Genomic DNA, 24,379 nt, shown 5'->3' with positions numbered 1-24,379 from the left:
AGAGACTCTGAAAATAAAGTACAGGAGTGAGGAAGAAGAATTAGAGATGGAAGGGTGGAGAGAGAAGTCTTAAAAACAAGATACAGAGAAAACTGATTTTGTTTTTTTCTTCCCAGAAATGCAGCCGTGCTGTGTAGCAGTGTACTTTTGGATAAACATGACGAACACACAGAGAAGAGGATTAGAAGAATATTAGGAACACATATATATATTATTTAAGTATTAAATAAATGTTTCCTTCAAAAGATTTATGATTGATTCATGATTTAAAAGATGAATGAAACATTACATGGTCACAGAATATCAAATGGAAGTCTTAAGTTACGAAAGAAACCCACAATAAAGCATTCGAGCATAACAATGACGTAATTCCAATATGTGAAATGTGCATTTGACAAAAAAATACAGCTGAAGAGCACGGTGTCCTCATGATCCAACAACATAGTGATGTTTCTCATCGTTGATCGTTGACGTTTTAATGGATTTGTTGATGTCGTGCTAACCAGTGTCACGTCAGTAAAGATGCTCTCTGCTTTCGTTCAGTCCCAAAGGTTAAATAATAAAAATAAAAAGTCCACACTTGGTAGACATCCAATCCCATTGACAGCATGCATGGTGTCATAACACACATGCAGAAGGACAACAATACAGCAATCAGTGGTGCAAAGTCACAATTTTTACTTTTTGGATTAAAATTCCACACATTCTATGACAGAGTTAAGAGATTGATTTGCTTATTTGAGTGTCATGTAGACTTAAAAGACACAAATCATATTATAAAAGAGGTACAGGAATTCAAAAACATTACATTTACACAATACGAGTGTGCTATTATGAGGAATACTGTGTACTCCTCTTCACATCGGGAGAGACTCATTGAATGAAAGTGAGAACATATTGTTACATTAGTGATCAAAAGACTCTCATTGAATAACCTAAATGTGACTGATTTTGTTGAAGAGAGTTCAGAGATCTATTCATTTGAAGGATGTTGTACGATCAAAAGCCACCGGCAATCTAAAAAAGACATTTTTAAAACACATTCAGGAATGTGTCGGCCTGTTGATCAACTGGAAGGAACTATAGATCGAGAGAAGGATGTTGTTGGTTTGTGACTCCGAAGAATGTGTAGATTGCGTTATCTAAGGACCTTTTTTATTCTTTTTATGAGTTTGTGTCAGACAAGATGACAATTTTATACCAGTAATGGCAGCAGCAAAGAGTGCAAACTGCCAAGTAAGATAAAGAACTATTGAGTCACACTCCAGTCACTGATGGATTTAATCCTGACGAACAAAGTGTGCTACGTAAAACTATGTATGAACCAGTGAAATACACAAACCTTTTATTTTTATTGATGAAATCATTTGAATACAATATACTGTGCACAGATGCAGGTAAAACCATCGTCTTAAACTTACATTATCAAATCAATCATCAATATAATCATCAAAACTATTTCAAACTGTACAGTTGGCGCTCATTCAGTGAATAACTTTTTGTATTGAAATCAGTGTAGTTGAACCGCGGTTAATCATGTGTAACTTCAGAGGTGACTCGTGCTGAAAGCTTTTATCACAAACTGAAACTTTACTGCAACCAGAACAGCTAAAGGGGATCGTTTCCTGTGTGGGTATTCATGTGTACCTTTAGATCTCTGTTGCACACAAATCTATCACAGCAAACTGATCAGCTGAAAGGTTTCTTTCCTGTGTGGGTTCTCATGTGGCTCTGTAAATGTGAACGCTGGTTAAAAGATTTCTTACAGACTGAGCAGCTTAAAGGCTTTTCTCCTGTGTGGGTTCTCATGTGTCTCTGTAAATGTGAACGCTGGTTAAAAGATTTCTTACAGACTGAGCAGCTGAAAGGTTTTTCTCCTGTGTGGGTTCTCATGTGGTTCTGTAAAGTTGAACGCTGGTTAAAAGATTTCTTACAGACTGAGCAGCTGAAAGGTTTTTCTCCTGTGTGGGTTCTCATGTGGCTCTGTAAATGTGAACGCCGGTTAAAAGATTTCTTACAGACTGAGCAGCTGAAAGGCTTTTCTCCTGTGTGGGTTCTCATGTGGCTCTGTAAAGTTGAACGCTCATTAAAAGATTTCTTACAGACTGAGCAGCTTAAAGGCTTTTCTCCTGTGTGGGTTCTCATGTGGTCCTGTAAAGTTGAATGCCGGTTAAAAGATTTCTTACAGACTGAGCAGCTGAAAGGTTTTTCTCCTGTGTGGGTTCTCATGTGGTCCTGTAAAGTTGAATGCCGGTTAAAATATTTCTTACAGACTGAGCAGCTGAAAGGTTTTTCTCCTGTGTGGGTTCTCATGTGGCTCTGTAAAGTTGAACGCTCATTAAAAGATTTCTTACAGACTGAGCAGCTTAAAGGTTTTTCTCCTGTGTGGGTTCTCATGTGGCTCTGTAAAGTTGAACGCTCATTAAAAGATTTCTTACAGACTGAGCAGCTTAAAGGTTTTTCTCCTGTGTGGGTTCTCATGTGTATCTTCAGAGTTCCCATCTGTTCAGTTTGCATTTGATGAAGCTGTGAGGACTGAGCTTCCTCTTCTTCATCTTCACTCTTCACAGGAGTGAATGAGAACTTGACATCAGCCTCCTCCAGACCTTGAAGCTGCTCTCCTTCCTGACTGGTGCAGAGTTCCTCCTGTTCTTCTTTAATGTGTGAGGGCTCTGGGTCCTCCTGGTCCAGACTGGAGCTCCACTCCTGCTGCTCAGAGGGAACCTCTTCTTTAACCAACAACAGCTGCTGGACGTCTGCAGGAAAACAGTAAACACACACAGAGGGGTTACAAAGACATTTTAGAATTGAGCAAATAGTCTCCTGGACATACACTTCCAGAGTATCACTAGAACCAGATAATACAATAATGTAATCAACTTATGTGACCATGAACATATGAACCATTTTAAGCTGCCAAATCCATGTGGTGTTATCAAAGAGAACAAACTTGTACTTTAAGTTGAAACATTTCCTGTCATCTAGAAGCTGAGAGAACAAATCAGCATACCTGCAAACTCATAAGAGGTGAAAGAGGTGCCAAGCACCTGCTGTTCCTGCAGGTTGCTACACAATATCTCACCGACTAACCCGATTCACAACACAACTAGTTATCAGTTTTAAGCTACCGCCTGCGTGTCAGAGCTCCCTCTTTGTACGGGGAGCGCGTGAGTGCCTCACCCGGAGATTCAAACCTTTGCTCTATGACACACGCAACACTATTGCAAATGAGCACACACACACACACGCACATAATACTGTTATGTTCAAAATTTCTCAAACAAAAGGTAAAGGAAAAAGCCCCCCTCCTTGTTCCAGAGGAGAAGAAGCATGCAGAGGAGAAGAGGCAGCCCCCCCCCCCCTGCTCTCTTTCTTCCATCATTAAGCAGGGCCGAATCAGCTGGTTGAAGTTTAAATCAAAAGGAATTTAATATACGAACAAAAGAAAATGCAGTTACAAACTGAATTACAGTATCAGTAGTAATACTTAATGAAATAGAGGCCCCATCCGCACCACACGACAGACTGGTGTGTCCACCTCATGGACACGTTTGCAGGTATTAAATCAGGAGAAGAAGAAAACGACGAACTGCAACAGAGTCTCGCTCCAAACTACATTAAAAGTTATCAGCCGGAGCATGAACAGTGTTTGAGAGAAGAAATAAAGTGAACCCACGTGCTCTTTGTATCCGAATTTCCGGGTTGAGAACAGCGTCCAGAAGTTCCCGTTGTCGCTTATTCGCCTCTTTTGAACGAGAGAGTTCCTCCTCGTACTCTGCTATCGTTCTTTCAAACATACCAATTATCTCTTCATCACCCGCAGTTAGTCGCTGGTTGAGTAAATATCTCAACATTTCTACTTTAGACATTTTCACTAAACCACAGAAAGTTTTCCTCCAGACGAACTCCGTTAAAAACACCGTTTACTCTCATTAAACTCTGACTAGCGCTGTGTTGGTCACTTCCGTCCCCGTCCGTCTGTTTCCAGGTAGCATGCTAAGCTAACTTCAATAGCTTTTATAGGCTACCAGGAGATTAGTCGTCTTCTTCTTCTTCTTCTTCTTCTTCTTCTTTCACTTTAATGGCGGACTACAAACCAATGTTTAAGGCGCCACCTACTGGACCGGAGTGTGTAACATCATGACTTTATGACAGTTGTCATTTAAACACAACAACAATGTCATTTATAAATATAATGAAACAATTAGAAAATAAACTTCATATTGCAGTCATATTCTGGCCTTTTAACCCGTTCCATTCAAAATATTAAATAAAGCCCTTTTAAGCTGAACTTGTTTGTCCCCTGTCTCTAAGCCTTTGATGCTCCACTCCCTTCCTGTATCTACCACTCTGTTCTTCAGTCTTTCTCTTTCCACCCTGAACTTCTTCCACTCTATCAGCACATGTTCAACAGATAAAAGTCCATTCAGACAGGTTCTACGAGGAACATCCGGTTCCGCTGCAACTTGGTGGGTAACAAAAGCCCCTTAAACTAATAAAATAGTATGTCATTACTCCTATCTTCAGTGACCTTCCATCTGTACATATGTAACAGTTGTGGGTCGTGGAACGAGACGACTCAAGTGATTGTTTTCCAACATTTATTTATTGAAGACAAAATATCACCAATGAATTGCCTTCAGACCGTTTTCTGCCCCTCTGCTCCCTCAGCAACGTGTGATTTAATTCATTTTCTTCAAATACACACCGACCAATCAGAGCTCGGGACGTGGACCTTTTTAATGAATATTATAATCACAGTTTAAACTGACAAATGCAAAAAAAAAGACAGCTGGCAATAAATCTCAGACTGTGTGAATTAGTAAATTAACAGATTTATGACATCACTGCTTCATTAAGAGCACGATAGATCTGACGATAAGTACAATGGTATTTACTGTTTTTCCCACTTTCCCAGAAAAGAACAACCCAATATAGCAGCAAAAAAAGAGGCCAAAAGTGAGTGTAAACCCGTATTCCTGCAGCTCGTGCTGGTACGTGAGACATGATACCTCATTTGAACAGCAGATGGCGGCATTGTGTCACAAGAGTACAAAGTGTGATTTTTACCCACAAAAATGATGCACAAAACAGGTTATGTATTTTTGCTCTCGTTCATTTTATTTTAAATCGCCTACATTAAGGCTGCAGTCGCAGGACAGGGCTCACGTTTGAAGTCAGCAGTTTTGAAAAAAAAAAAAAAAAGACTTTCAAATGAAAACGGATGCAAGCTGATTTAAATGTTCGGCACAGACACAATCGCGGTCTACAACGTTGCAGTTTTTCTCGATTGCTAAGACACATTTCTTGAAACGGTCACCCATTCTCTCAAAACTGTAAACACAAAACCTCATCTTCAAGCACTATTTACAAAACCTCTGAATCCTCTTGCAAAATGAAACTTTCGCCTCAAAACAGTTTTACCTGTGCTCAAAATCAAACACTGCTCTCAAATCACAAACAAAGTGATCAAAATAATATACACCGTCAAGCAGTCAGTAAACAATACACCAATGAATAGAAAACACATTGTTCAAAACATATAGTTCTCAGGGAGAAGTAGATTTTTAATCTCAAAACAAATTTCATATGAACGAAAACATGTTCTATTACAGTAGCTCAAAATTGATCAGAAATTACTACCATGTTTGCTCTTTGCAATTTCTTTTGTTCTGCCTCCTCCTTGTACCCCTATTTGTAAAGTACTGTACCCTGCATCTCACAAACGTGTCCTTTGTCTCTGTGATACTGGAATTCTTGTTCTTTCTTGATATGAACCTGCAACCAGTCAAAATCTATTGAGCAGTCAGTGCTGTTACTGTAACAAATAGAAAGCACGGTGTTCAAGGCCATACAATTTGTTTATTCAACATTATACAGCTTACAATGCACTGTAGGCCTACTACAGTATACAATACTACAGTAAAAGGGACAAAAATCAAAGGAGTCAACATGTCATCAATGTGCTTCTTCTTGTCTTTGGGCTGGGTCAGGCCAGAGCACTTTGTTGACATCACAAGCAATATTTTCTCTCCTGACATTATATCCAGCCCTGACATGATTCCTCACCTATATCACCACAGGCTAATTCCATGGCTTGCAGCAGATTGACTCTGGTGTAGGGTTGTCTATCATACACTTTCCATCTCCATGAGGAGAAAAACTCCTCAAATCGCATTCAGGAAAGGAGAGTATGGAGGGAGGTACAAGGTCATAAACTGACCATTGATGTTAAACCATTCCCTTACCTGAGCAGATCGGTGGAAACTGACATTGTCCAGCACTATCACATAGGTGGGAATGGGATTCTCATTTAGCTCCTGACCCTGCTGCTCAAATAAAATATCTCTTAGATTGGCCAGAAATCTTAGAAGATGCTGGGTGTTATATGGCCCGAGTGTAACATGGTGATGTAGAACACTATGGTTGCTGATAGCAGCACAGATTGTGACATTGCCACCTCGTTGACCAGGGACTTCAACAATGGCCCGCTGTCCAATCACATTTCGGCCTCTCCTTCTCCTCTTTGTCAGATTGAAGCCTGCTTCATCGACAAAGATTAACTCATGGGGTCTGTCCAAGGATTCCAAGTCAAATATTGTCTGTGTAGGAATACAATATAATGTATGTAGAATTTAGTAAGTTGTACAGAGACAGTGCTATATTGTAGAGTTCAATTAGGCCTACTGTATGCACTTCTGATTCACATACATTGTATGTACTGAAGAGTAATGTCATTCACATAGTATGTGGCAGTACTGTAGACAATCTGGATTCCAGTAAATGTGTCTGAATGTACACTTACTTGCACATGCTGAGCTCGCACTTCTTTCACCCTTGGTGAGTTGCGCTCAAAAGGTACTCTGTATACTTGTTTCATTCGTATCCTGTTACGATGGAGAACACGGTCAATTGTGGAAATGCTCACACTGTCGATTCCCTGGAAGTGTGTGTTGTCTTGTATCACTCGTTCCTGGATTTCTCTGAGTCGTATTAAATGATCTTGAAGGACCATGCCCACTATAACGGTCCGTGGTATTACTCATCCTTAAGTAAAAGGGATGTCAATGTTTATAGTGGCATAACAGTGTCAGTATTGCTCCGACTCTTCACACAGTCCCTATGAGTTTAAGTAGGTTTTAAGTACATCAAAGCCATACACGTCCGTTTAATACATTTTTAAAATACAAATGCCCTTCTGTATAAGACTAATCTGTTCATTCTCTGTTTCCCCTCTGAAGGTGACGGTGTGATGGTGGCAGGCTGAGCACAGGGATGTGAGTGGACCAGTAAAGATGACCCTGTTGGCGGGTGATGGCTCCGACTATGACTACAGTGCCCTGAGCTGTGCCTCTGATTCCTCCTTTGAGCCGCCTCCCCTACATGAAGAGGAGGCTCAAAAGGGGGCCTTCTACAAGAGGGCGCAGCGTGCCCCTGAGCTCAGCTCCATCCATGGCGACACCCTGCTGTCCAGCGCCCGTAAACTCCACGCCATCATCAATGTGGGTGGCCTGCGTTACCAGCTGCCCTGGACCACCTTAGAGGACTTCCCCTTGTCTCGTCTGGGCCAGCTGCACCTCTGCAGCAGCTTTGACGAGATCATGCGTGTTTGTGATGACTATGACGTCGCGCACAACGAGTTCTTCTTCGACCGCAGCCCCTGTGCCTTCCGTACCATCCTGACCTTCCTGCGGGCGGGTAAGCTGCGGTCCCTCAGGGAGATGTGCGCCCTCTCCTTCAGGGAGGAGCTGCTCTACTGGGGGGTCCCCGAGGAGAGCATGGAGTGGTGCTGTCGCCGGCGTCTGCTGCAGCGCGTGGAGGAGTTTGAAGCGATGGAGAGAGCGGAGGAGGAGGAGGAACTCCTGGAGGATCTGCTGGATTCGGACAGTGGACACGCAGCAGAGTCCAGACTCAATCGGTACATGGGCAAGCTAAGAGACATGGTGGAGAGGCCTCACTCAGGCCTGCCGGGGAAGATCTTTGCTTGTCTGTCAGTGATGTTTGTCACCATCACTGCCGTCAACCTATCCATCAGCACCATGCCCGCCATGAGGGAAGAGGAGGAGGCGGTGAGTAGGCTCATGACTTTGACATAACACAAAAAAAGTTACTAAATACAAAACATGTTGTTGTCAGAGTCAAGTGTTGTCATGTCAGAGAGGAGAAGTAAAAGTGAAGACATGGCCCAACACAACTTCATTGTCTGTTGTGAGTCTGTCATAAAGTCACACCAAAGTATAGACAGTGAACATTTGAACCCCACACTGGTGAGATTGGCTTTGAAAATTGACATGTTATTCTGAAAAGCAGTCATTAGAACATTCTAATGACGGCATGTCTCATCTGTCATGTCGTTTAAAACAGCCTGCTGCTTAGAAAGCAGGTTGTTTTGCCATTTAAGAAAACAAAATTGGATTTGAAGACGTCTCAATCTGCTTTCATATTTTTGTCTGACTTCAATCACAACCATAATTAGCACACTGGCCTCTTCAGTCAAATATAAAGGACAATATTTGAGTCACACACAATATTTTCTTGCAGAGTAAAGGAACATCAGTTTTTTAATTAAAATTAATCAATCTATCTTTTGTAGAAATACCTACTTTGGATGGAAGTGGAGAGCAGCTTCCACCACTTTGCTTTCCATTTAAAAGAAATGTTTTAGTAGTTTTTAAATGTTCTACTTTTACTTCTTGTACGCACTCAGGAAATCAAGTACAGATACTGCATGTGGGGTACTGTCAGTGGGCGGAGAGCGAAACCAAAAGCTCAACGGTTTTTATTTGAGATACTGCTAAACGTATATGTCATGCTGCTGACTCACCTTTCAGATCCAGTAGTTACTTTAATCTTGGACTGTCACTCTTTACCTTTCATTTATCGTGTGGGTGCTCCAGTGCATTAAGCGCTTTAAACGTGGGACGAGTTTTAACATCATCTCTTGTACAGTCATTAAGTCAATCATCAGGCAATGTTCTGGGAAAATGTAACCGGGATAATGAAAACGAAATGAAAGAAATACAACGACTGCACTGATGAAGTTCCAGTGTTCTATTCGACCTGACACACTTGTATTTGAACCTGCTATGCTCGGTGTATGTTTCAATCACGCTTTTTAATTGAAAGTGCCAGTAATTGCATTCTAACAACTCCGACGCCTCTGATTAAAAGTGTGTAAGTGTTCCTCTCTCGGAGTGAGAGACGGGTTTACTTGTTGAGTTGTCAGGTGCTTGTATGGGTCTACTCAAACCATCTCCTCCTCTGTGGGAGTGTGTTTCACAATGATATTTCTCCCTGATATGGACTGCGTTCAAAGGCTCCGTGCCATGTGCTTTGAAATGCTTTGAGCCTTCTCAGCCACGCACTGATTCAGCATCATCACCGTGTCACACAAAACACAAAGCTTTCCAAAAAAAAGCTTAAAACATAGATGATAAAGAAGGACCATTTTTGAGGTTACAGTTGCTCTGTTTTCATGGCTCGACTCATACATTAAATCATAACTGGCATAGCTTCGTCTATGATGAGCAAATCTCTTTCCTTTCTTTGTTTTGTTTGTTGGAGAAACATTGTGCACGTTGTGTGCAATGCTGCAGCCTCCCAGAGTCCTTCGCTCCTTCATTTCACATAGAAGTGGTTCCCTCTAGTGACTACAGCTACCACTCGCACATGCTGATGATGACCATGCTAACTCAAGTGTCTTTACCAGGGCAAATGTTCCCAGATGTGCTACAACATCTTCATAGTGGAGACGGTGTGCGTGGCCTGGTTCTCCCTGGAGTTCACCCTGCGCTTCATTCAAGACCGCAGCAAGCTGGCCTTCCTCAGGCAGCCGCTGAACCTGATAGACGTGGTGGCCATCCTGCCGTACTACATCACCCTGGTGGTGGACAGCACCTCCAAAGAAAAGAAGGGCTCCGGCAACAGCTACTTGGACAAGGTGGGACTGGTGCTGCGCGTCCTGAGAGCCCTGCGGATCCTCTATGTCATGCGGCTGGCTCGCCATTCGTTGGGCCTGCAGACTCTGGGCCTGACCGCACGCCGCTGCACGCGGGAGTTTGGACTGCTCCTCCTCTTCCTGTGCGTGGCCATAGCGCTGTATTCGCCCTTGCTGTACTTGATTGAGAATGAAATGGCCCCCACGCAGGAGTTCACCAGCATCCCTGCTACCTACTGGTGGGCCGTCATCACGATGACGACCGTGGGCTACGGGGACATGGTGCCGAGGAGCATCCCAGGCCAGGTGGTGGCTCTGAGCAGCATCCTGAGCGGGATCCTCCTCATGGCCTTCCCCGTCACCTCCATCTTCCACACCTTCTCGCGGTCCTACGTGGAGCTGAAGCAGGAGCAGCAGAGGGTGCTGCAGAGGAGGACGCACTTCCTGCTGCGGAGCCGCATGGCCGGCCTGGGCAGCAACCTCTCCTTGGAGAGTGACATGCTCTTCCCCATAGCGTCGACGAACACCAGAGACATGAACGAGTGACACTGTCGGACAGGGAAGGACGTACAAAGTGGGAGTGGGAGAGAAAGAGGAGAAGAAGAGGGAGGCTTCAAAGAAAGACTGGGGGTATGGAGAGGAGAGAGAGACTCTGAAAATAAAGTACAGGAGTGAGGAAGAAGAATTAGAGATGGAAGGGTGGAGAGAGAAGTCTTAAAAACAAGATACAGAGAAAACTGATTTTGTTTTTTTCTTCCCAGAAATGCAGCCGTGCTGTGTAGCAGTGTACTTTTGGATAAACATGACGAACACACAGAGAAGAGGATTAGAAGAATATTAGGAACACATATATATATTATTTAAGTATTAAATAAATGTTTCCTTCAAAAGATTTATGATTGATTCATGATTTAAAAGATGAATGAAACATTACATGGTCACAGAATATCAAATGGAAGTCTTAAGTTACGAAAGAAACCCACAATAAAGCATTCGAGCATAACAATGACGTAATTCCAATATGTGAAATGTGCATTTGACAAAAAAATACAGCTGAAGAGCATGGTGTCCTCATGATCCAACAACATAGTGATGTTTCTCATCGTTGATCGTTGATGTTTTAATGGATTTGTTGATGTCGTGCTAACCAGTGTCACGTCAGTAAAGATGCTCTCTGCTTTCATTCAGTCCCAAAGGTTAAATAATATTAAAAAAAAGTCCACACTTGGTAGACATCCAATCCCATTGACAGCATGCATGGTGTCATAACACACATGCAGAAGGACAACAATACAGCAATCAGTGGTGCAAAGTCACAATTTTTACTTTTTGGATTAAAATTCCACACATTCTATGACAGAGTTAAGAGATTGATTTGCTTATTTGAGTGTCATGTAGACTTAAAAGACACATCATATTATAAAAGAGGTACAGGAATTCAAAAACAATACATTTACACAATAAGAGTGTGCTATTATGAGGAATACTGTGTACTCCTCTTCACATCGGGAGAGACTCATTGAATGAAAGTGAGAACATATTGTTACATTAGTGATCAAAAGACTCATTGAATAGCCTAAATGTGACTGATTTTGTTGAAGAGAGAGTTCAGAGATCTATTCATTTGAAGGATGTTGTACGATCAAAAGCCACCGGCAATCTAAAAAAGACATTTTTAAAACACATTCAGGAATGTGTCGGCCTGTTGATCAACTGGAAGGAACTATAGATCGAGAGAAGGATGTTGTTGGTTTGTGACTCCGAAGAATGTGTAGATTGCGTTATCTAAGGACCTTTTTTATTCTTTTTATGAGTTTGTGTCAGACAAGATGACAATTTTATACCAGTAATGGCAGCAGCAAAGAGTGCAAACTGCCAAGTAAGATAAAGAACTATTGAGTCACACTCCAGTCACTGATGGATTTAATCCTGACGAACAAAGTGTGCTACGTAAAACTATGTATGAACCAGTGAAATACACAAACCTTTTATTTTTATTGATGAAATCATTTGAATACAATATACTGTGCACAGATGCAGGTAAAACCATCGTCTTAAACTTACATTATCAAATCAATCATCAATATAATCATCAAAACTATTTCAAACTGTACAGTTGGCGCTCATTCAGTGAATAACTTTTTGTATTGAAATCAGTGTAGTTGAACCGCAGTTAATCATGTGTAACTTCAGAGGTGACTCGTGCTGAAAGCTTTTATCACAAACGGAAACTTTACTGCAACCAGAACAGCTAAAGGGGATTGTTTCCTGTGTGGGTATTCATGTGTACCTTTAGATCTCTGTTGCGCACAAATCTATCACAGCAAACTGATCAGCTGAAAGGTTTCTTTCCTGTGTGGGTTCTCATGTGGCTCTGTAAATGTGAACGCTGGTTAAAAGATTTCTTACAGACTGAGCAGCTTAAAGGCTTTTCTCCTGTGTGGGTTCTCATGTGTCTCTGTAAATGTGAACGCTGGTTAAAAGATTTCTTACAGACTGAGCAGCTGAAAGGCTTTTCTCCTGTGTGGGTTCTCATGTGGTTCTGTAAAGTTGAACGCTGGTTAAAAGATTTCTTACAGACTGAGCAGCTGAAAGGTTTTTCTCCTGTGTGGGTTCTCATGTGGCTCTGTAAATGTGAACGCATGTTAAAAGATTTCTTACAGACTGAGCAGCTTAAAGGCTTTTCTCCTGCGTGGGTTCTCATGTGGCTCTGTAAAGTTGAACGCTCATTAAAAGATTTCTTACGGACTGAGCAGCTTAAAGGTTTTTCTCCTGTGTGGGTTCTCATGTGTATCTTCAGAGTTCCCATCTGTTCAGTTTGCATTTGATGAAGCTGTGAGGACTGAGCTTCCTCTTCTTCATCTTCACTCTTCACAGGAGTGAATGAGAACTTGACATCAGCCTCCTCCAGACCTTGAAGCTGCTCTCCTTCCTGACTGGTGCAGAGTTCCTCCTGTTCTTCTTTAATGTGTGAGGGCTCTGGGTCCTCCTGGTCCAGACTGGAGCTCCACTCCTGCTGCTCAGAGGGAACCTCTTCTTTAACCAACAACAGCTGCTGGACGTCTGCAGGAAAACAGTAAACACACACAGAGGGGTTACAAAGACATTTTAGAATTGAGCAAATAGTCTCCTGGACATACACTTCCAGAGTATCACTAGAACCAGATAATACAATAATGTAATCAACTTATGTGACCATGAACATATGAACCATTTTAAGCTGCCAAATCCATGTGGTGTTATCAAAGAGAACAAACTTGTACTTTAAGTTGAAACATTTCCTGTCATCTAGAAGCTGAGAGAACAAATCAGCATACCTGCAAACTCATAAGAGGTGAAAGAGGTGCCAAGCACCTGCTGTTCCTGCAGGTTGCTACACAATATCCCACCGACTAACCCGATTCACAACACAACTAGTTATCAGTTTTAAGCTACCGCCTGCGTGTCAGAGCTCCCTCTTTGTACGGGGCGCGCGTGAGTGCCTCACCCGGAGATTCAAACCTTTGCTCTATGACACACGCAACACTATTGCAAATGAGCACACACACACACGCACATAATACTGTTATGTTCAAAATTTCTCAAACAAAAGGTAAAGGAAAAAGCCCCCCTCCTTGTTCCAGAGGACAAGAAGCATGCAGAGGAGAAGACGCAGCCCCCCCCCCCTGCTCTCTTTCTTCCATCATTAAGCAGGGCCGAATCAGCTGGTTGAAGTTTAAATCAAAAGGAATTTAATATACGAACAAAAGAAAATGCAGTTACAAACTGAATTACACTATCAGTAGTAATACTTCATGAAATAGAGGCCCCATCCGCACCACACGACAGACTGGTGTGTCCACCTCATGGACACGTTTGCAGGTATTAAATCAGGAGAAGAAGAAAACGACGAACTGCAACAGAGTCTCACTCCAAACTACATTAAAAGTTATCAGCCGGAGCATGAACAGTGTTTGAGAGAAGAAATAAAGTGAACCCACGTGCTCTTTGTATCCGAATTTCCGGGTTGAGAACAGCGTCCAGAAGTTCCCGTTGTCGCTTATTCGCCTCTTTTGAACGAGAGAGTTCCTCCTCGTACTCTGCTATCGTTCTTTCAAACATACCAATTATCTCTTCATCACCCGCAGTTAGTCGCTGGTTGAGTAAATATCTCAACATGTCTACTTTAGACATTTTCACTAAACCACAGAAAGTTTTCCTCCAGACGAACTCCGTTAAAAACACCGTTTACTCTCATTAAACTCTGACTAGCGCTGTGTTGGTCACTTCCGTCCCCGTCCGTCTGTTTCCAGGTAGCATGCTAAGCTAACTTCAATAGCTTTATAGGCTACCAGGAGATTAGTCTTCTTCTTCTTCTTTCACTTTAATGGCGGGCTACAAACCAATGTTTAAGGCGCCACCTACTGGACCGGAGTGTGTAACATCATGACTTTATGACAGTTGTCATTTAAACACAATAACAATGTCATTTATAAATATAATGAAACAATTAGAAAATAAACTTCATATTGCAGTCATATTCTGGCCTTTTAACCCGTTCCATTCAAAATATTAAATAAAGCCCTTTTAAGCTGAACTTGTTTGTCCCCTGTCTCTAAGCCTTTGATGCTCCACTCCCTTCCTGTATCTACCACTCTGTTCTTCAGTCTTTCTCTTTCCACCCTGGACTTCTTCCACTCTATCAGCACATGTTCAACAGATACAAATCCATTCAGACAGGTTCTACGAGGAACATCCGGTTCCGCTGCAACTTGGTGGGTAACAAAAGCCCCTTAAACTAATAAAATAGTATGTCATTACTCCTATCTTCAGTGACCTTCCATCTGGTACATATGTAACAGTTGTGGGTCATGGAACGAGATGACTCAAGTGATTGTTTTCCAACATTTATTTATTGAAGACAAAATATCACCAATGAATTGCCTTCAGACCGTTTTCTGCCCCTCTGCTCCCTCAGCAACGTGTGATTTAATTCATTTTCTTCAAATACACACCGACCAATCAGAGCTCGGTACGTGGACCTTTTTAATGAATATTATAATCACAGTTTAAACTGACAAATGCAAAAAAAAAGAAAGCTGGCAATAAATCTCAGACTGTGTGAATTAGTAAATTAACAGATTTATGACATCACTGCTTCATTAAGAGCACGATAGATCTGACGATAAGTACAATGGTATTTACTGTTTTTCCCACTTCCCCAGAAAAGAACAACCCAATATTGCAACAAAAAAGAGGCCAAAAGTGAGTGTAAACCCGTATTCCTGCAGCTCGTGCTGGTACGTGAGACATGATACCTCCTTTGAACAGCAGATGGCGGCATTGTGTCACAAGAGTACAAAGTGTGATTTTTACCCACAAAAATGATGCACAAAACAGGTTATGTATTTTTGCTCTCGTTCATTTTATTTTAAATCGCCTACATTAAGGCTGCAGTCGCAGGACAGGGCTCACGTTTGAAGTCAGCAGTTTTGAAAAAAAAAGAAAAAAGACTTTCAAATGAAAACGGATGCAAGCTGACTTAAATGTTCGGCACAGACACAATCGCGGTCTACAACGTTGCAGCTTTTCTCGATTGCTAAGACACATTTCTTGAAACGGTCACCCATTCTCTCAAAACTGTAAACACAAAACCTCATCTTCAAGCACTATTTACAAAACCTCTGAATCCTCTTGCAAAATGAAACTTTCGCCTCAAAACAGTTTTACCTGTGCTCAAAATCAAACACTGCTCTCAAATCACAAACAAAGTGATCAAAATAATATACACCGTCAAGCAGTCAGTAAACAATACACCAATGAATAGAAAACACATTGTTCAAAACATATAGTTCTCAGGGAGAAGTAGATTTTTAATCTCAAAACAAATTTCATATGAACGAAAACATGTTCTATTACAGTAGCTCAAAATTGATCAGAAATTACTACCATGTTTGCTCTTTGCAATTTCTTTTGTTCTTCCTCCTCCTTGTACCCCTATTTGTACAGTACTGTACCCTGCATCTCACAAACGTGTCCTTTGTCTCTGTGACACTGTAATTCTTGTTCTTTCTTGATATGAACCTGCAACCAGTCAAAATCTATTGAGCAGTCAGTACTGTTACTGTAACAAATAGAAAGCACGGTGTTCAAGGCCATACAATTTGTTTATTGTACATTATACAGCCTACAATGCACTGTAGGCCTACTACAGTATACAATACTACAGTAAAAGGGACAAAAATCAAAGGAGTCAACATGTCATCAATGTGCTTCTTCTTGTCTTTGGGCTGGGTCAGGCCAGAGCACTTTGTTGACATCACAAGCAATATTTTCTCTCCTGACATTATATCCAGCCCTGACATGATTCCTCACCTATATCACCACAGGCTAATTCCATGGCTTGCAGCAGATTGACTCTGGTGTAGGGTTGTCTATCATACACTTTCCATCTCCATGAGGAGAAAAACTCCTCAAATCGCATTCAGGAAAGGAGAGTATGGAGGGAGGTACAAGGTCATAAACTGACCATTGATGTTAAACCATTCCCTTACCTGAGCAGATCGGTGGAAACTGACATTGTCCAGCACTATCACATAGGTGGGAATGGGATTCTCATTTAGCTCCTGACCCTGCTGCTCAAATAAAATATCTCTTAGATTGGCCAGAAATCTTAGAAGATGCTGGGTGTTATATGGCCCGAGTGTAACATGGTGATGTAGAACACTATGGTTGCTGATAGCAGCACAGATTGTGACATTGCCACCTCGTTGACCAGGGACTTCAACAATGGCCCGCTGTCCAATCACGTTTCGGCCTCTCCTTCTCCTCTTTGTCAGATTGAAGCCTGCTTCATCGACAAAGATTAACTCATGGGGTCTGTCCAAGGATTCCAAGTCAAATATTGTCTGTGTAGGAATACAATATAATGTATGTAGAATTTAGTAAGTTGTACAGAGACAGTGCTATATTGTAGAGTTCAATTAGGCCTACTGTATGCACTTCTGATTCACATACATTGTATGTACTGAAGAGTAATGTCATTCACATAGTATGTGGCAGTACTGTAGACAATCTGGATTCCAGTAAATGTGTCTGAATGTACACTTACTTGCACATGCTGAGCTCGCACTTCTTTCACCCTTGGTGAGTTGCGCTCAAAAGGTACTCTGTATACTTGTTTCATTCGTATCCTGTTACGATGGAGAACACGGTCAATTGTGGAAATGCTCACACTGTCGATTCCCTGGAAGTGTGTGTTGTCTTGTATCACTCGTTCCTGGATTTCTCTGAGTCGTATTAAATGATCTTGAAGGACCATGCCCACTGTAACGGTCTCTTGCTCCTGAGTGAATATAGCTCTCCTTCCACCTGCATGTGGCAGCCTTGCAGTTCTACAAAAAGTAGATGTGCAGTTACAAAAAATATTCATGCAGTACAATACATACAGTGATGAGCTTTATATGCAGCTGTTTCAATAGACATTTGTAGTGTAGTACAGTCAATTTTCAATTACAAAAATACAGTAGCATACTGTACCTGTTCTCTTCTCTGAATGTCCTTACTATGGTGGACACAGAAAACCGGCTCAAATTGGGGTGCACTCTAAGTCCTGCTTCCCTCATTGTCAGTCCGTGGACTATAACATGGTCTATGACTGTTGCTCGAATTTCATCAGATATTTCCACTCTTTGTCTTCCTCTTCCTCCTCGTAGCCCATCTCCCATACGCACTTGTCCTCGTCCTCGTCCTCGTCCTCTCACATTGTTTCTTCTATCCAGTCTCAGACTTTCTCCTTCCCACCTTCAACCACCTGTTTGCTCTCTCAACTGGCTTACATTGGTTGTGTCACATCATTTGATACAAGTGAAATCTATTTTGAGTGATTGTGTTCAATCAATGACATGTGTTCTCTATTTGTGTTTGATTGTTGCCACTTGTGTTTACCAGTATGGATGACATGTGCATTGGAGTGCAGAATGTGTTTTGAGACTGAGAATGTGTTGAGAGTTTTGCTGAAAAGTCAAAGTGAGATCTGCAAATTGTGTTTTACCATGTGACACAGTTTAAGGTATTGACACCAGACTGCACAATCAGCTCAATGAGTTCAGGCAACTGAGAACTTTGTTCAGCCAATGGGTTTCAGTGTTTTAGCAATTGAGAAAAACTGTAATAACCGAGCAGCCACGTTTGAACCGGCACCCTCGGGTGAACAGGGACTTCCATGAAACGCCGTTCACCGAAATCAGGGCTCGAGTGCGCACAAAACGATCCCACCAATCAGGGCTCGACAATACGCTGGCGTCTCCGCCCCTGCCTGCCTCTAAGATCACCTCCCAGTGTGTTTTGGTCATGCTTCGGTGTTCCTGCACAGAAGCCGACTGTCGGGAGAAGCTAGATTTACACATGCTTTTGGGCGTTCTGGTCTTTATACTTCAATGCAATTAATTTATCTGTGAATGGAAGATGTTTTATTATCCTCGGAGTCATTCCCCGTCATGACCTCACCACCGGACCGCCCCTCCAGTTGAATGGGATTCCTCAGCGCCTCTCTGTCGCTCCGTTTGGCACCGACTGTCTCTTCTTCCACCGCCGCCGCTCCAAGCCGCCGATTTTAGGATCTGTGAGCTGTTGGTTCCTCTTATCAGTTGATGAATGGTTTGATGCGAGATCCGCCTGTCTGATCGTCAGAACAGCGACGACGCCAAAAACCCCGGTAGCCTGCGCGTCAGGGTAAGTAGCCCTACACTTCTTGTTTTGGTGAGGGGTGACTTCAAGTAATGACAGGCAGGGCAGACGGGGTCAAAGATGAGTGAGAGGTTTGATCTCAACAATGCCGCAGAATTATCCTACTATGTTGTTTGGGAATAAACCCTCTTTAGATTCAGGCCTTACATCTTCATGACCTAAATGTTCTGTATGGTATTTTACTTTTGCTGAGCTATTAATGATCAGTAGATGGAGGTCACTGTCATTTCTCACTTTTGTGATTCATCAAAATCATTGTTTTGCCAGCAACTGTCCCAGTCTGAGAGTCACAGTGACTCATCAGAGCTTTTAAAATTTTTTTTTTAAAGATACAAGCTTAGGCCACATACTGTACTATACAGTCCCTGTTCTGCAGCATTTTTGGGAACATACAGAGCATAATCACACAGCACTCTACTGTGCATGTCCTCAATGTTAAGAGGAATGGCTCCCTGGGTGGAAGCCCTTACAAGACAATCTGAAAGCTGGCAGCTGTAGGCGCTCTGCAGTGAGAGTTTTTCATGGGCTACCTGCTGTACTTAATGTGTGAGTGAGACGATCAGAGCGGATCAGAGAGACTGTGTATATGTTTAAACAGGACTTGCTCTCAATATTTTGCTCTTTCACTCAGGATGCCACAGATTTTCCTTCCTTAGGATCCCACGCACATGAAAGACACGGCTCTCAAATGCTTAGGATGAGTCTCTCCCACTCAACATGACTCAAAGGCCCAAATATTGACTCTAATGTGGTGGCGGCTAATAATAGAGAAGACTCAGTAATTGTATAGTCTGTAATTGATGTTCCTGAGCATATAGATACAGTCCATATCTGCCAAATTGTTTGTGTCTTTACATTGTGACATTGGTCTCTACTGTTTATAGGCTGCTGTACACGTCAGTCCTGACTGCTGGTCCGGGATCAGCGCACAGATCTGCTGTCTAGAAAATGAAACCTGGTTTCGCGGTCTAGACCAGATTTACTCTCAGATATTTGTGCGAGACGTCACTATGTGAGACATTTACTATCACGACAGTTGAGATACAACACTTCATTCAGCTTGTGTCTCGGCACACACACACACACACACACACACACACACACACACACACACACTACCAAAACCTAAATATTGTGTATAACCCCGCAGTGGATTCCAGCTTGTTTGAACTGTCTCTGTAATCCTTTCTGATGTCTGAAACATTTTCCAAGAGAGACATCAATATATTTTTTTATTATAAAAAAATAATATTGCTGTTATATTTGATGATCAGGAGAGCATTACACTCATCCTCCACAGATTTTGCTGTCTTTTATTTCCCTGAAGGAATTAGGATGTTTGGCAACGTGCAGCCAAAAAAAACACATTCTATCCCGTGGATTCAATATCCTTGAACTGTGTATGAAGCCAATGACGTGCAAACTGATGCTGACCGGCATGAAGCCGTGTGGCAGGTTTTACCTTCATTTCACATAGAAGTGGTTCCCTCTAGTGACTACAGCTACCACTCGCACATGCTGATGATGACCATGCTAACTCAAGTGTCTTTACCAGGGCAAATGTTCCCAGATGTGCTACAACATCTTCATAGTGGAGACGGTGTGCGTGGCCTGGTTCTCCCTGGAGTTCACCCTGCGCTTCATTCAAGACCGCAGCAAGCTGGCCTTCCTCAGGCAGCCGCTGAACCTGATAGACGTGGTGGCCATCCTGCCGTACTACATCACCCTGGTGGTGGACAGCACCTCCAAAGAAAAGAAGGGCTCCGGCAACAGCTACTTGGACAAGGTGGGACTGGTGCTGCGCGTCCTGAGAGCCCTGCGGATCCTCTATGTCATGCGGCTGGCTCGCCATTCGTTGGGCCTGCAGACTCTGGGCCTGACCGCACGCCGCTGCACGCGGGAGTTTGGACTGCTCCTCCTCTTCCTGTGCGTGGCCATAGCGCTGTATTCGCCCTTGCTGTACTTGATTGAGAATGAAATGGCCCCCACGCAGGAGTTCACCAGCATCCCTGCTACCTACTGGTGGGCCGTCATCACGATGACGACCGTGGGCTACGGGGACATGGTGCCGAGGAGCATCCCAGGCCAGGTGGTGGCTCTGAGCAGCATCCTGAGCGGGATCCTCCTCATGGCCTTCCCCGTCACCTCCATCTTCCACACCTTCTCGCGGTCCTACGTGGAGCTGAAGCAGGAGCAGCAGAGGGTGCTGCAGAGGAGGACGCACTTCCTGCTGCGGAGCCGCATGGCCGGCCTGGGCAGCAACCTCTCCTTGGAGAGTGACATGCTCTTCCCCATAGCGTCGACGAACACCAGAGACATGAACGAGTGACACTGTCGGACAGGGAAGGACGTACAAAGTGGGAGTGGGAGAGAAAGAGGAGAAGAAGAGGGAGGCTTCAAAGAAAGACTGGGGGTATGGAGAGGAGAGAGAGACTCTGAAAATAAAGTACAGGAGTGAGGAAGAAGAATTAGAGATGGAAGGGTGGAGAGAGAAGTCTTAAAAACAAGATACAGAGAAAACTGATTTTGTTTTTTTCTTCCCAGAAATGCAGCCGTGCTGTGTAGCAGTGTACTTTTGGATAAACATGACGAACACACAGAGAAGAGGATTAGAAGAATATTAGGAACACATATATATATTATTTAAGTATTAAATAAATGTTTCCTTCAAAAGATTTATGATTGATTCATGATTTAAAAGATGAATGAAACATTACATGGTCACAGAATATCAAATGGAAGTCTTAAGTTACGAAAGAAACCCACAATAAAGCATTCGAGCATAACAATGACGTAATTCCAATATGTGAAATGTGCATTTGACAAAAAAATACAGCTGAAGAGCATGGTGTCCTCATGATCCAACAACATAGTGATGTTTCTCATCGTTGATCGTTGATGTTTTAATGGATTTGTTGATGTCGTGCTAACCAGTGTCACGTCAGTAAAGATGCTCTCTGCTTTCGTTCAGTCCCAAAGGTTAAATAATTAAAAAAAAAAGTCCACACTTGGTAGACATCCAATCCCATTGACAGCATGCATGGTGTCATAACACACATGCAGAAGGACAACAATACAGCAATCAGTGGTGCAAAGTCACAATTTTTACTTTTTGGATTAAAATTCCACACATTCTATGACAGAGTTAAGAGATTGATTTGCTTATTTGAGTGTCATGTAGACTTAAAAGACACAAATCATATTATAAAAGAGGTACAGGAATTCAAAAACATTACATTTACACAATACGAGTGTGCTATTATGAGGAATACTGTGTACTCCTCTTCACATCGGGAGAGACTCATTGAATGAAAGTGAGAACATATTGTTACATTAGTGATCAAAAGACTCTCATTGAATAACCTAAATGTGACTGATTTTGTTGAAGAGAGAGTTCAGAGATCTATTCATTTGAAGGATGTTGTACGATCAAAAGCCACCGGCAATCTAAAAAAGTGAACACATTCAGGAATGTGTCGGCCTGTTGATCAACTGGAAGGAACTATAGATCGAGAGAAGGATGTTGTTGGTTTGTGACTCCGAAGAATGTGTAGATTGCGTTATCTAAGGACCTTTTTTATTCTTTTTATGAGTTTGTGTCAGACAAGATGACAATTTTATACCAGTAATGGCAGCAGCAAAGAGTGCAAACTGCCAAGTAAGATAAAGAACTATTGAGTCACACTCCAGTCACTGATGGATTTAATCCTGACGAACAAAGTGTGCTACGTAAAACTATGTATGAACCAGTGAAATACACAAACCTTTTATTTTTATTGATGAAATCATTTGAATACAATATACTGTGCACAGATGCAGGTAAAACCATCGTCTTAAACTTACATTATCAAATCAATCATCAATATAATCATCAAAACTATTTCAAACTGTACAGTTGGCGCTCATTCAGTGAATAACTTTTTGTATTGAATTCAGTGTAGTTGAACCGCGGTTAATCATGTGTAACTTCAGAGGTGACTCGTGCTGAAAGCTTTTATCACAAACGGAAACTTTACTGCAACCAGAACAGCTAAAGGGGATTGTTTACTGTGTGGGTATTCATGTGTACCTTTAGATCTCTGTTGCGCACAAATCTATCACAGCAAACTGATCAGCTGAAAGGTTTCTTTCCTGTGTGGGTTCTCATGTGGCTCTGTAAATGTGAACGCCGGTTAAAAGATTTCTTACAGACTGAGCAGCTGAAAGGTTTTTCTCCTGTGTGGGTTCTCATGTGTCTCTGTAAAGTTGAACGCTCATTAAAAGATTTCTTACAGACTGAGCAGCTGAAAGGTTTTTCTCCTGTGTGGGTTGTCATGTGTCTCTGTAAAGTTGAACGATGGTTAAAAGATTTCTTACAGACTGAGCAGCTGAAAGGCTTTTCTCCTGTGTGGGTTCTCATGTGGCTCTGTAAATGTGAACGCATGTTAAAAGATTTCTTACAGACTGAGCAGCTGAAAGGTTTTTCTCCTGTGTGGGTTCTCATGTGTCTCTGTAAAGTTGAACGCTCATTAAAAGATTTCTTACAGACTGAGCAGCTGAAAGGTTTTTCTCCTGTGTGGGTTCTCATGTGTATCTTCAGAGTTCCCCTCTGGCCAAATGTTTTCTCACACTCAGAGCATCTAAAATGTTTTTCACCAGCGCTACATCTTGAATCAGTGACACGGACTTCATCAGGTTTCACATAGTTTAAACCTGACTGAGGTTCTCTGGTCTTCTTCCCATCACCACCCTCATCAGTGTCAGAAGAGTCTCCAGTCTTCTCATCAGTATCTGGTTCTGGATATCTATCTGGATCCAAGTTCCTGTCTGGTTCTGGTCCTCCACAGTCTTCTCCATCAGCTTCTGTTCCCATCTGTTCAGTTTGCCTTTGATGAAGCTGTGAGGACTGAGCTTCCTCTTCTTCATCTTCACTCTTCACAGGAGTGAATGAGAACTTGACATCAGCCTCCTCCAGACCTTGAAGCTGCTCTCCTTCCTGACTGGTGCAGAGTTCCTCCTGTTCTTCTTTAATGTGTGAGGGCTCTGGGTCCTCCTGGTCCAGACTGGAGCTCCACTCCTGCTGCTCAGAGGGAACCTCTTCTTTAACCAACAACAGCTGCTGGACGTCTGCAGGAAAACAGTAAACACACACAGAGGGGTTACAAAGACATTTTAGAATTGAGCAAATAGTCTCCTGGACATACACTTCCAGAGTATCACTAGAACCAGATAATACAATAATGTAATCAACTTATGTGACCATGAACATATGAACCATTTTAAGCTGCCAAATCCATGTGGTGTTATCAAAGAGAACAAACTTGTACTTTAAGTTGAAACATTTCCTGTCATCTAGAAGCTGAGAGAACAAATCAGCATACCTGCAAACTCATAAGAGGTGAAAGAGGTGCCAAGCACCTGCTGTTCCTGCAGGTTGCTACACAATATCCCACCGACTAACCCGATTCACAACACAACTAGTTATCAGTTTTAAGCTACCGCCTGCGTGTCAGAGCTCCCTCTTTGTACGGGGAGCGCGTGAGTGCCTCACCCGGAGATTCAAACCTTTGCTCTATGACACACGCAACACTATTGCAAATGAGCACACACACACACGCACATAATACTGTTATGTTCAAAATTTCTCAAACAAAAGGTAAAGGAAAAAGCCCCCCTCCTTGTTCCAGAGGAGAAGAAGCATGCTGAGGAGAAGAGGCAGCCCCCCCCCCCCTGCTC

At 42.5% G+C, this 24,379-nt stretch overlaps 2 protein-coding genes across 2 annotated transcripts; both read left to right on the top strand.

Annotated features, from left to right (window-relative positions):
* Nucleotides 1-7,295: 7,295 nt before the first annotated feature.
* Nucleotides 7,296-10,582, top strand: LOC306780835 (voltage-gated potassium channel regulatory subunit KCNG1-like; the record flags this gene model as incomplete). The annotated part of the gene is made up of 2 exons (XM_079273334.1): nucleotides 7,296-8,069; nucleotides 9,710-10,582. 2 exons carry the CDS (start codon nucleotides 7,296-7,298, stop codon nucleotides 10,481-10,483), a joined length of 1,548 nt encoding a protein of 515 aa, XP_079129460.1. The 3' UTR covers nucleotides 10,484-10,582.
* A 6,062-nt stretch (nucleotides 10,583-16,644) lies between these two features.
* On the top strand, nucleotides 16,645-21,092 carry LOC306780711 (voltage-gated potassium channel regulatory subunit KCNG1-like; the record flags this gene model as incomplete). Its single annotated transcript, XM_079273145.1, has 3 exons — nucleotides 16,645-16,725; nucleotides 18,608-18,649; nucleotides 20,220-21,092. 3 exons carry the CDS (start codon nucleotides 16,645-16,647, stop codon nucleotides 20,991-20,993), a joined length of 897 nt encoding a protein of 298 aa, XP_079129271.1. The 3' UTR covers nucleotides 20,994-21,092.
* Between the last annotated feature and the right edge of the window lie 3,287 nt (nucleotides 21,093-24,379).

The sequence above is a fragment of the Melanostigma gelatinosum genome, assembly GCF_949748355.1.
Source record: "Melanostigma gelatinosum genome assembly, chromosome: 8".
In the NCBI taxonomy this organism is placed as follows: Eukaryota; Metazoa; Chordata; class Actinopteri; order Perciformes; family Zoarcidae; genus Melanostigma; species Melanostigma gelatinosum.
Note: the sequence above shows the minus strand (reverse complement) of the source record. Positions and strands in the feature narration are given on the sequence as shown.